Raw genomic sequence first — 13,269 nt, 5'->3', positions numbered from 1 at the left:
TCCCCTCGCTCCCAGGCAATAAGTAGTAGGCAGCAGGCCAACACAGCAGAGCAAACAGCAAAGTAGCAGTCCCCCCTGACAGCACAGCAGTCCTTCTTCCTGGTAGAATGTCCTCAGTCCAGAAGTGTTCCAAGTGTATGGTGTCAGTGGCCCAGTAGTTATATCTAAAAAGGCCATTGATGTAGGGGTAACTTCAACAGAATTCTCTGAAGTGCGCAAGGATCTCTTTCAACCCAGCCCTGGCTCCAAACTACCAAAAGGGGGTAATCAGCCCTTTGTGCGAGGGCAGGACACAACTTAATCAGATGTACGAGTGAACTACCTCTCCTTCTCTCTGCCCAAGATGACTTTCAGTATGCAGATGAATGCAGATGTATCTCCTGTTCACACCCAGCCCATCCTGTTTGTGGCTGTCTGGAGAGAATGCACACATATAGCTGCACCAAAACCCAGGCATGCATTTAGAGACAGGCTAAGGCACAGAAAGGTTAAAGTAAGAAAATTACATCTTTCTAAAAGTGGCATTTTCAGACCTGCAATTAAAAAAACAACTCTACCACAAAATGTGTTTTTAAATTGTCCAGAGACAGCAAACTCAATTTTTCTATCTTTTCCCAATTGGAAATTACACTTAAAAGATGTTTCAAGGTAACCCTAATGTTAGCCTATGGGAGAGATAGTCCTGGCATTAGTGAAAAATGAATGTAAGAGTGTTTCACTATCTGGACATGTAAAACCCAAAAGTACATGTCCAGCTTTTTTAATACACTGCACCCTGCCCTTGGGGCTAACCAGGCCTTTCCTAGGGGTGACTTACATGTAATAAAAAGGAAGGTTTTGGGCCGGCCAAGTGGGTACACTTTCCAGGTTGAGATGGCAGTTTAAAACTGCACACACAGGCTCTGCAGTGACAGGCCTGAGACATGTTTGAAAGGTTACTGTAGTGGGTGGCACAATCAGTGCTGCAGGCCCAGTAGTAGCATTTGATTTAAAGCCATTTGCACACCTAGTGCACTTTACTGGGGACTTATCAGTAAATCAAATATGCCAATTATCGAGAAGCCAATGTTACCATGTGTTTTAGACACAGACCAAATGCGCATTTTAAAGAAAAATTAATTACCCATTTTGTATTTGAGACAGTAAACACATGGCAAACCACAACAAGGGACATTCCCATTGGTATCTGGTACATCAAAAGCCACTATTGTAACCCATTGAGTTTACATAATATTTAACCAACGCATCAAAGGTTTAACAATACCCAGCAAATGTCAAGGAACGTCAAGTGATAAAGGGAAAAGGGGGAGTAACAATGAGGGGAAAAGAGGAAGGGGATAGACTAGAGGGAATAGGTAGAAAGCACTCATCCGGTCATATAGTCTGAGTGTGTCAGCTAGAGGTTCATGACATAGTCAACCAGCTACATTCATGGGGGTCGGCCAAGTGCACGGTCAAGTAGAGCACCACGGGAGACCAGATATTCGGGGATGCGACCCAGAAGGCGTTAAGTCCAAGTAAATTTGTAATTGCTCTTGACAATATGCAGCGTATTGTAACCAGTCAGACTTGCGGGGTACAACGGACACCCTCATCGCATTATGACCCTGCACTTCACTAACAATAGCAGCATGCCAACTAGTTTCCTGACATCAGCCTGAACGTCCTTCACATACCGCAGCAGAGCAGTGAGAGGAGTGCGGGTAACTGCAACACCCACCTTATGCTCCACCACATCAAACACCTCTCGCCAAAAAGTTTGCACAGCGGAACAGTACCAGGCGGCATGAATAAAGTCAGCAACCGAAGAGGGGCACTGTTGGCAGTACACATATGCCTGCAGACCAGTGCCATGAAGGTGCCAGGCGTGTAGTATGTGCGGTGTAGCAACTGGAAGTGAATCAGAGGCAGTAGTTAGGGGAGAGTGCCCGGCTGTGTGCACCGCAATACTGCCAGGACTCGTCAGTAATGGGTGTACTCAGGTCACTTTCCCATGCCACATGTGCACGGGGCATCAGTGTCAGTGCCGTAGTTTGCTTCGTTAGATGCAATTTGGTAATCAGCGGATGTGGGGACGGAGTTACAAGCAGTCGTTTCAGAGCCTGCAGTGGAGGAGGGGCAGCAAAAAGTCACCACTGAAAGATCGAACCACTGCACGCATTTGAAAGTAGGTCAATATATATAACAGTGTGTTAGATGGTTCCTGTAACCCTTGTTCAGGTTCAATAAACTGCCCATCAGGATAGAGGAGGCCCATGTTGGTCAGTTGCATATCACATAAGCGCACATGTGTATCCATGTCGTTAGACAGTGGGAACTCCGGGTGATACAATACAGGCGTGGAAGTGAATAGGAGACTAGTATGTGCTCTTCGGCAGAGTTCATGCCATGCCCACACTGTGCTAGCCACAGTGTATAACCAGGCCCAGGGCCGCCATGGAGGCAAATACAGTGCACTACTCAGCTGATATGGCAACTCTTGATCATGCTGAGGAGCAGTATGGGATTGAGGCTGAATGGGTTGGACCCAGAAATGCACGAATTGCTCTTGAGCACAGTTGTAATAAAGGTCTGAACACCCTGCTCGAAAAGGGGTCAAGTAATTCCCACGAGAACATGGGCTATTTCCCAGCCCAAACAAGTGAGATAAGGAGTGAACGCAAACTTCCCTGGAAGACACAGGAAAGAGGCATCAGAATATTGACAAATAAGTAGAGAAACTTAGAGTGGACCAACATCTTAGCAATTGCGATCCGCCCCATAACCTAGAGCGGCAAGGATCACCAGCGTTCGATTATATCCTCCAGCCATGAGACTGCACTTCCATAATTTGTGGACCATAGTTCGCCTAAGTCTCTACTTAGTCAAATTCTTAGGTAGCGTACAGGCTCTGTTGCCAACACAGAGCAAACTCAGAATCGTGCGGTAAGGCAGCTCTTTTCTAGGGAAATATTATAGACTTTGCTCAGTGTGATTCTGATGCCAGACAGGTCACCAAAGCTAAGGAACTCCAAGTGTTCATATGGGTCATGAACATAAAGCCTGACATCATCAGTATAAATAGACACTAGAACTGCCCTCGACGTGCAGGAGAGACCCCTATGTACATGGTGTTGTTGCAGGCAAGCGGCTCCATTGCTACCCCAAACAACAATGGTGAAAGGGGGCAGTCTTGATGGTTGCCCCGGGACACTGCAAAGGTCTTGTGATGGAACGATTAACACGCAACCTGGCCGAGGGCTCGGTATAAAGGAGTTGAATCAGGCAGAGGAATTTGAGACTGAGGCCCAGACGAGCCAATAGTGCAAACAAATAGAGCCATTTCAAAGAATCAAGTGCTTTGGTTGCGTCTAAATACACTGCTGCCACCCTACACTCCTGGTCGACCGCCTGCGCCTCTGCAAAGTACGTTCGCAGGTTAGGTGCCTCTGACTTACCCGGCACAAACCCAGATTGGTCCAGATGAACAATAAGCGGCAGGAGAGGAAGTAGCCGGGAAACAATCTATTTTACCAATATTTTACCATCCATGTTAATCAATGATAACGGATGATCAGAGTCACAATTAGTCGGGTCTTTACTAGGTTTTAAAATCATCACAATCAGCGCCTCACGCAAGGAAGGTGGGAGCTGAGCGTTGTCAATGGATTTGGTGTACATCTCAAAGAGATGAGGCACCAGCAGTTCAGCAAACTCCTTATAAAATGCTGCCGTTAGGCCATCCAAGGCAAGCGCCTTATCACCAGGAAGCCCACAAATGACCTGGACAATGCCCTCAACACTGAAAGGGGAGTCTAAGAAGTGTCCATGGCCATCTTCCAGCCATCAGAGCTTGAGCCCATCAAAGTTAGCAGTATGTGTGTCAGGAATATAGTGAGGTATAGAATGTCATCATGGTCTGTTGGACCACCACAGGTCTCACCTGCAAGTGCACCTGGCAATCTTCTAGCTCACAAATATAGTCGCAGACTCAACGTATACACAGAATATTCGCAAGCGTTTAACCAGTCCTGTCATCCTCCGCATATCACTGAGCCTGTGCTGTGTGCCCTGAGTAGCATACCTCACGTTGAGCTGCTCCATATACAGAGTAAGCTTGACCCTACACTCCACGAGCAGTGCCTCTCACTATCCCACAGCTGCTCCTCCAGCTCCCCAAGTTTGTGGCACAGCGTCCATAGAATTCCATGTTGTTTTGCAATGCTGACTCCCCTTATCACCACCTTGAACACCTCCCAGAATACCCCATGGGTTCGCACACAGCCTTTATTACAGTCAAAATAATCTACAATGGCTTCCCAAACCTCGTCCCTAAAAATTGGGTCTCGAAGAGCACCTCTCGGAAGTTTCCAGGTGAACACCTGTTTGGCCTCCCCCACCCCCAGAATGCCCAGCTCTAGGAGCTCAGGCGAGGGGTCAGAGAGTGTGCGCGGGCAAAGTGCCACTCGGATGGTCCACGAGTCAACATCCCTCTTGGCGACCCATATGTCGGTGCGAGACCAACTGCTGAGTGTGGTATTCAGGCATGTACCCTTCCTGTCATGAGTATGTCTAGGGTGCCATAAATCCAAGTCATGCTCTGACATGAGTGAGCGGAGCACTGCCGCCGCAACAGGGGGCAGCAGCCTCGTACTGTTGCTATGGTCGACAATGGGATCTAAAACAATATTGAAGTCACCTCCTGCACAAAAGGACCCCTGGGCCCATTAACTCAGTTAGGTGCCATATCTCTGCAAAGAACTCTTGACTCTGAATTTGGGCTGTATATAGACAATAAGCAGAAGGGGCAATGACAGGAGGATTTGTCGGCTGTTGGGGTCACAGTGGACCCTCCTAGAGAGCCAGGGAGGTCCCTTGCAAATGACTATCACCCCTATCGGCATAGCAGGAGTAATGGGCAATATGCCACTCCCTGACCCAGCCTGCGTGCAGCCTCGACCTGGTGTCCGCAGTAAGATGTAATTTTTGCTGCATGCATATATCCACCTTGTGGTGCAGAAAATATGCAGATACCTGATGCATTTTACAGGCATCATTTAGGCCTCATACCTTCCACATTATACATTTCAGTGTGTGACAGTGTAAGTAGTATGGTTAAAAAAAGTGTCTCAGAGTTGCAATGTCGTGCATAAAAGAAGTGTATGAGTGCATCAGGGAAAAGAGGAAATGAACCACAGCAACATCCACTATAAAAAAAAAACAGTAAACTTGTGCTCAACATTCCCCCCACCACCCACGCAACACCCAAAACAGGTCAGACAGTACACACCAACCCCAAAAATGCCCCAATGTCTCTCCCAACGTTGAGGAGTGCACAATCAAGTGTGGACTCATCCCAGGGGGAGAATGGGAGGCCCAATAACCTCTACCAGTGGAGGGGGTCGAGTTGCCAGTGAGTCAGGAGGCAATGGGCAACGGGTTCAGCCTGCAACCTTATTATGCAGTAAAAAATCACGTACGGTGGAGGGCTGAGAAGCTTGGCATTAGGCGGGGCATCGTGCATCTTCACTAATTGTCACTCACTTGGATGGCGGCACATCCACCATCCAACCGAGGGCTTCCGCCATCCATTTTGGGGAGCATTTTCAAGAATTTGGAAGCTGCTTTCGGATCCGTAAAAAAGTGTAACTTCCCCCGTGATTTGATTCTCAGTTTCACCAGATCTATCAAGGATCATGGCGCATGGATCTGCAGCAAAGATCTTTAAACCAACATGAAATCCCTGCGGGGGGCCTGGTACGCAGGAGTTTAGTCCGGGAAGATAGTGAGTGAGTTGTTTTGGTAAGTGAGGGCTGCCGCTCGCGGGTTAAACGTAGAACAGTTTTGCGGTCCCTCTAATTCAATAATTTGGCTATGATAGGCTGGGCCAGGGCACCAGTGGGGTCTCAGACCTAGCGAGAGATGGGTACACTACACCACGAACAGGGCAGAGAGGGCCTTGCCGAACAGTGGCCTGAGCATGTCCTCCTCGTTATCCTCCATGCGACCCATGGAAGTGAACTCAGGGCTTCTCATAATATGTATGTTGTTTCTCCATGAGAGTGCCTCCAAGTCCTCATTTTTGTTGTAGAAGACCTCAAGAACTTTTTCCATCTAGAGCAGGTGCTCACCAGAAGTGTGCTGTTCATCATCCAGATCCAAGGTACAGCGCTCCAGATGCCCAACCTAGTGTCATGCCCATCCACCTTTTCCTTAAGGTGGTCCATCCAATCAGTGAGCAGATCGATTTTAGAGTCAATGCTTGTGAGGCTTTGCTTGAGGTCCATGAACATGACCTTGATGGAAGGTGACTGCACCGAGTCCTCCTGCAATGGGTCCGAAATGCTAATGTTGCCAGGCTGCCTTGGCGTTCCAGATTTCCTGCGGGTGTCAAAAGACAACTAAGCATGTTTATGATCTGCCTTGCCTATGGGTGTTAAATGTCCAGACCAGCCCTGGTTCAGCCCACTATGTCAGACTCCTGATTTATAGAAGCATGGGGTGGGGAGGGCCTGCGCCCCTCCAGGCAGTCGCTCAGCCAGTGGACCTTGGCGGGCCAGTCACCCGCCCCCGCTTCTCCTCGGCGATCCGGTACGCACCCCCTGCACACAGCCAGCGAAATGGGGGAAGGTCCGGTGCAGTCCAGACACTTTACTATCTAGGCCCGCCTCACTCCAGAATAATCCCCTGAGGGCACGAGTAGGCCCAGAGTGAACCTGCACTCCCCAGAGTTGCAGGCAGTGTAACACTCCAAATGTTCACTTGGATGTGAGGTCGGAGCCAGCAAGAGACTCTAATCTGCAGGTAATCAGGCCATAATGGAGTTGTACAGCTGCCTCTGAGTGGTATAATCACAGTTTTCTACTGCTGTGGCCCAGGAGAGGGCCAGGCCAGGCACGGAGCGCAACAGAAAGGGGGGGATGCTCAGCGGCGCATTGTAGCCACACGGAGAGCTGCCCCTCCCGCAGGGCTCAGCGAGTCCAGACCTGCTCACAATCTTCCATGCAATGCCTCGCGGGCAGTTTCCAATGGCACCGGCCCCCGCTCCAGCAGTCTGAAAAGTGCACTATGCCGACTCAGTTCTCCATTGCGGCCTCACCTCATATGGCGCACAGTGGCACAGCGACCACAACTGTAAGCATCCTTGCAGCGCAGGCTCAGGGGTCTCCCTCCTCTGTCGCATCACCACCAGCCTCACCGCAAGCCATCCCAGCTCTCCTCTGCCTCCAGAACCCCCAAAAGCGGTATCCAAGGGCTCCCCACCACTCCTCCAGTGGCACACACAGTGTTAGGACTCAGCGCCCCACCGCAGGCTTGGGTGCCATGCGAGCTGTTTTTCACGTCTTCGAGCGGCCTGTGGCTTCCCAGGGAATTAACGCTCTCCTCCGCGAGCAACCCGGGTCAAAATGCTGCATCGCAGACAGGGGCCTGTCACACAACAGTTGCTGTCCCGGGTGGCTGCCGATGGCCTCAACTGGAAGGGATAATTTGAGGATAAGGCCTCTGGCCAGCAGAGCCTCACACAGCGGTGCCCATTTTGCTGTCAGGCCAAGCGATGCCCTGACCACATACACTTTAGCATTGGTCAGATTTGAAAAAGTGCACAGAGTCCTAAAGCCGGCAAAAACGAAGTTCAGCAAAGACAAAACAGGAGGTGCGAAAGCAAAATGTCAGGGGAAACCATGCCAAAAGATGCCAGGTCTAATAACCATCTATGATATCTGATGATCAGCGCTATTGACTGATCGTCACCCTTGCCATAAAGCAACAATACCTCGCATTGGTGGCCAACGTTCACGTTTTTGGTGCTCCCATGCGTAAAATGAGAATTCCTAGCATGGCCATGATTGGTATCCTGCAGCTGCCTCTGTCATCTGTTGGAGTTATTAGACATAATATTGGTGTTCCCGACCTCCAGTGGGTGTACAGTGGGTGTTCTTGCAATCCTGTACTTACCCATGACATTAAGTGGCCACAAAGGGCATAAGGTGCATACTGTGGGTATATTGTGAATAATTATGTCATCTGGTGATCTTCAATAGGATTTTCTGACATGTAGGTGCACCCCCTATCACCTGGTGCCCTTTCCTGCTACTTTTGGCCACCTCTGGTGTAAACTGTTCATCTGTGGTATAAAAAGGGTGTGCACGTAATCAGTGCATACCTCTCTCATCTAGTTGCCGTCCAATATCATGAGGTGGGCATCGCTGAATTACAGTGTGCCTTTCCAGCATGTGATGAATATGCATGGGCATTTGAGAGTTCCACGTAGGTCAGTGCTGCATATCCTAAACATGAAAAGCTTGTATTTGGGCATAAATGTTTATTTTCCGAAATTAAAAGTTTGATCAGAAAGGAAAAACGATTATTTGGAGGAAACAAATGCAAATTTACAGTGATCAATTTTTGAAGAAAGAGGAGTTTATATATCAAAATGCGAAAAAAAATTAATTGTACGCAAAATTAATGCATTTTACTAAGCTATCGAAACAAGCTCATTTAATAAATACAGGTAAAACGGATTTTTTAAAACTGACACTCATGGCTAGGGGCCTGGAATATTCCTATGGGGAAACATCCTGAACAACTAGGTCTAAACCACTACTTGCCTGAACCACTACTGCTAAACAACTAAAAAGTCTCTACAACTAAGTACTGAACAACTACTGTCTAAACAACAATTGTGCCTGAATAACAATTGCCTGAGCAACTAATTTTAAGGTAAGGTTTTCTTTTTGGTTTTTTTAATGGTTTATTAGTTGTTTAGAATATATATATATATTAGTAGTTCAGGCAATTGTTATTCAGGCACAATTGTTGTTTATACAGTAGTTGTTCAGTACTTAGTTGTAGAGACGTTTTAGTTGTTTAGCAGTAGTGGTTTAGGCTATAGTTGTTTAGGACCTAGTAGTTCTGTCACATATTCGGGCCTATGTCTTATCCCTTCCACCTCTGGAGCTACTGATATTAAAGGCTTGGAAAAACACAGCCCATTTGGAGTTGGAGGCTGATGGTCCTCTACAAAATCAGAAATTACAACGAAATTGCGAATGCCGTGCTACATTAGCTAGTAATCTCTCACTATGACACAGAGTAAAGGCAGGGGTGAAATTTACTAGCTCCACAAGTTTACAGCATTCTTAGTAATTCCGATGGGCCCAAATTAAGGCCCGACTCACAATGAGAGCCTGAGTAGAGGAACACTTATTCCTGACTTTATTTGCTTGGTACGGTCTTAGCGTATAATAATGGTTCAACATAAGAGATGTATGGTGTCTGCATCTATATGGTCTCTGTGAACTAACCGGATGCTCCGCTGGCTGGGCCTGTAACACCAGTCTAACCTGAAGGACAGTTCAGCTGCGTACTGCCTGAACGTGTGCAAATGTGGGCAGTTTGTTTTTACCCCTATTTAGAGCACATTTTCATTCATTAGTGAGAAGGAGCTGTCAAGAATATAAAAGGGAGCATGGTGTAGAATTTATCCCAGTAGAGGTTTTATAAAAAAGATAGCAGTTTCTGTAAAATTGCATAACTGAGTGAATGACTGACAGCGGTGAAAAGTTAACAACTTGTAAAACCTGTGACAAAAAATTTAATTGATGTAGCCAAACAGGTTTCCTTTGCCTTTTCACTTTGTTGTGGCTGTTGTTATTGCAAGGCGCATTATCAAATGCTTGAGAGAGCACCACGATATGTTGCTTAAATGTTGGGTAACAATGTAAGCACGGAGCAGGGAGTTTAGAAAAGTTCACAGGTTCTTCTGATCCGTTCAGGTTTATGTTTATTTATTATCTAATTACTAGAGATGGGGTGGACACCTCCTAATATAAGAGAAAGTCTCGCAGTTATCCCTCTGCTGATTCATTTTCTCATCCCTCCATTTCCATGTTTGATTCATTCATAAAGAGATCCTCGTTTGATACAGGCAATGGCTTCTCCAGAATGTACAAAACGCCTCCCATCCACCAGTCCTGATGGAGGGTTAGAACTCCAAAACTGTGCTTTCCAACCTGATTCCAGAGAACCTCCTCGAGCAATCACTGACCTACTTAAACAAGAAGAAGCTTCAGCACAGGCACGTGATACATTAATATTAAGGGTGACATGTTAAATAGGCATCTAGGAAGAGAGTTTAATATCCATGTAACTGAAAACATAATCTTACTGTTATCATACACAAATGTGCAGACCTGCTTATCTGAGATTTTCCCAAATGTCATTGATATTTAAGGGCCTGATTTAGACTTCGGTGGATTGGTTTGTGACGGAGTTCCTCTCCGCTGAAATCTAAATCTCATTGGAAATAATGGGATTTGTATTTCGGTGGAGGGGATATCCGGAGAAACCTGTCCACTGAAACCTAAATCAGGCCCTTAGTTGACATAGATTTCTCATAATAATACAAATAGATACCTATTTTGACATGAGTCTTGTAGCTTGGTAGTAAATTTCAGGAGGTCTGGCCTCAGGGATCAAACATGGATGAAGTGAAAGCAGAGCAATTCATGTTCTTGCTCCATAACTATGACACCCCCCCCCTTGTTTATCCTGCAAACGAAAAACGAAAAAAGTCAATTTTGTGGGCAGTGGAAGGCATTGCTATTTCCAAATAGGTAGATTGTACATACATATGCTGCTGCTCAGGCAGTGCTAAGAGGTCTTAATATGTGTATATTATTAAACTAAGGAACTTTATCACTCATTGACATTTTACACCTTTTTGTATTAGTATTATAGTCTTAGCAGATAGTTCATCCAATACCTTAGCAGTTATTTTTTCTGTGAGAAATTTGCATGTAGTATTCTATTTGGGACAGAAGCCTACATCCATCTGGAAATTCGGGACAGTGTTGTCAGATTCCCTTGTCTTTCTCATCTTTCCTCACTGCCTATGAGAGTTGTGAATTTCAGTGTTTTTTCAATGTCTTGTGATTTCTTGCCTGGTTGTGATCATGACACTAAAATCAACTTCTCTCTAGTTATATTGCACTCCTATAATCTCTAGAAATCTTACGGGTGAATTGCAATAATCGATTTAGGCAGTTAATTCGTATATTGATCTTTTCCCAATGCAAGAGAATATGCAACCAGCTAGAAGTCACAAACATCAATATTCTTGAACGCAATAAGAGCATGCAGCAGTTGTCTCAACATTCGCTCTGTGGTTAGATAAAGGAGATTCATAGTGAAAAAAATATTATAATTTATTGTTAGGGCCTAAGTCCAATTTATCTTGTTTTTTTGTTATAATCGTTCCTAAACAATATTCCCATTTTTCTTTTGCTCTTTTTCCATACTCTTGATGTTTTATTCACTCTGTTGCTTTATAATGTTCAGAGAATGTTTATTCATGACTGACTTTTCTAAAATGAATTTCTCTACTTAATGTGAATGGCTAATAAGAATTTGATGCGTGTAACAAACAAGGAAAGCAGATGGGTATAGTGAAAAGGTGTGATGTCTTCCTTGCTAGTTTCTGGATGGTCTGTAAATGCTTACATTCCCAAGTACATCTCCTCCCTTTGGCGCTCTTCTGTCAACTCACATTTCTTATCCTTTTCCTGGTCTTTACACTGAAAAGATTAACATCTGCAGATCCTTAATGTATGAGTCAGGATCTGTAATTTGTGGTTCTTGTAAAAAGATCGCACTGCGAAGTTTAGTATAGATGGACAAAATGTTTTACCAATGAGTCGATTCTATTCCCTAGCCTTTACTCCAGTAGGTAATGTTCTTTTAAAATGAACTTTAAACATATCTCTATTTAAAAAGCTGGAAATAAAATGTAATTCCCAAAGTGCTGATTATATTTTGTGGTTTATTGACCTTAAAATATTGTGGCATCATGCACAGTGAAATAATGCAGAAAGCAATGTATCCAGCCTCTGTAGTTACAACGGAAATATTACACATCTCATCCTGATGTATGACAATAGTTTGTTTGCGTGAATAATACTGTATTTAATATTTCAAAGATGGAGTCACCACAGTAGTAATTGTTGGCTCTTTTTCACTCCTTAGTGCAACTACCGGACATGGCGAGACGCAGTGCACATAATTTCCCTTCCAGAGAAAATGTTTGTGTTATAAAAGACCTTCATCCTAAAGGGACCGGTGATGCAACCTATGATGTGCCTCCCAACGAGGATGTCCTTGCTATATATGACGAACCCCCAAAAGGAACTAACGATGAGGTAAAAGATGATGATATTCCTAAATCCACAGGAAGCTCCAAGATATATGAAGACGTTTCCACCAGTGACAAAGATTGGACTTCGTATGGTGATGCTTCTAAATTCACAGCAAGTTCTGAGATTTATGATGACGTTACCTCCAATGACAAAGATTGGACCTCATATGATGATGCTTTTAAATTCACAGGAAGTTCAGCGATCTATGATGATGTTTCCACAAAAGACAAAGGTTATATAATGCACGATGATGTTTCTAAAAGACAAGCATGCTCTGGAACGTATGAACATCCTCACATGAGAAAAAACACTGTTAACCAGAAAATGCCTCCCAGAGCATCGATGCGCCCCCTGCCAGATGTGCCAACCCAGATGACCACTCCTAGTGCAAATGCCCCACCTCCCACTGTGAGGATCAGTGATGCAAATGAAGAAACTGCCACATACCTGGAGGTGCTTCCAGCCTTGACACCGCCGGAGACAGATCATGTGTATGAGGAAGTGGGGACTCTGAGCAGGACAGACCATCAGCAGCAGATGGCAGTGAGTGAACTGATCATGACTGAGTCTAGCTACGTTCAAGACATCCAACTCCTGGCAATGGATATTCGATCACAGCTGCAAAAGGTACGGGGAAAATCTGCCAGACAAGACATAAACCCATTGCGTGATAAAATTACAAATATAGCAGCCTCACTTCTCACCAGGAAAAAGTAGTTCTGTGCAAGCATAGAAATCCAGATGGGGCTACTGGCACTGCCATTTTATAATTATAATTGTCAGAGAAAATGCCCTCTTTTAGGTGGCATCACTTTACCATTGCTAAGGGTTGACTGGCAAGTCTTAGTTTCTATTTCAATGTATATTCTAAGTTAAAATGAGCAACATCAAGCCAGTAGGTATGGGTTGCTTCAGGAGCACAGGATCTTTGATATAAACACTTTATGTTGTTATGTGATATGTTTTTTTTTTTTTTAATATATTTTTATTTACACTTCGCTGTCTTACATTTGCAGTTCCATTTGTGGTAACATCTTGTTCTTATCATACATATCGATCAAATAATCCGCATTTATGTTATACGTTAAATGTACTT

At 45.1% G+C, this 13,269-nt stretch overlaps 1 protein-coding gene across 3 annotated transcripts in view; it reads left to right on the top strand.

The window, feature by feature from the left end:
• ARHGEF37 (Rho guanine nucleotide exchange factor 37) overlaps positions 1-13,269 on the top strand; it is a 280,710-nt gene that overhangs the window by 135,787 nt on the left and 131,654 nt on the right. For all 3 annotated transcript variants that reach the window (XM_069244612.1, XM_069244613.1, XM_069244611.1), the window contains exon 2: positions 12,004-12,800. In XM_069244612.1, the coding sequence (XP_069100713.1) occupies positions 12,018-12,800 (783 nt within the window). In that variant the 5' untranslated portion in view covers positions 12,004-12,017. The remainder of the gene's footprint in view (positions 1-12,003; positions 12,801-13,269) is intronic.

Source organism: Pleurodeles waltl, chromosome 7, assembly GCF_031143425.1.
Source record: "Pleurodeles waltl isolate 20211129_DDA chromosome 7, aPleWal1.hap1.20221129, whole genome shotgun sequence".
NCBI lineage: Eukaryota > Metazoa > Chordata > Amphibia > Caudata > Salamandridae > Pleurodeles > Pleurodeles waltl.
The sequence above is the reverse complement of the archived record's forward strand: the minus strand, read 5'-3'. Positions and strand labels throughout refer to the sequence as shown.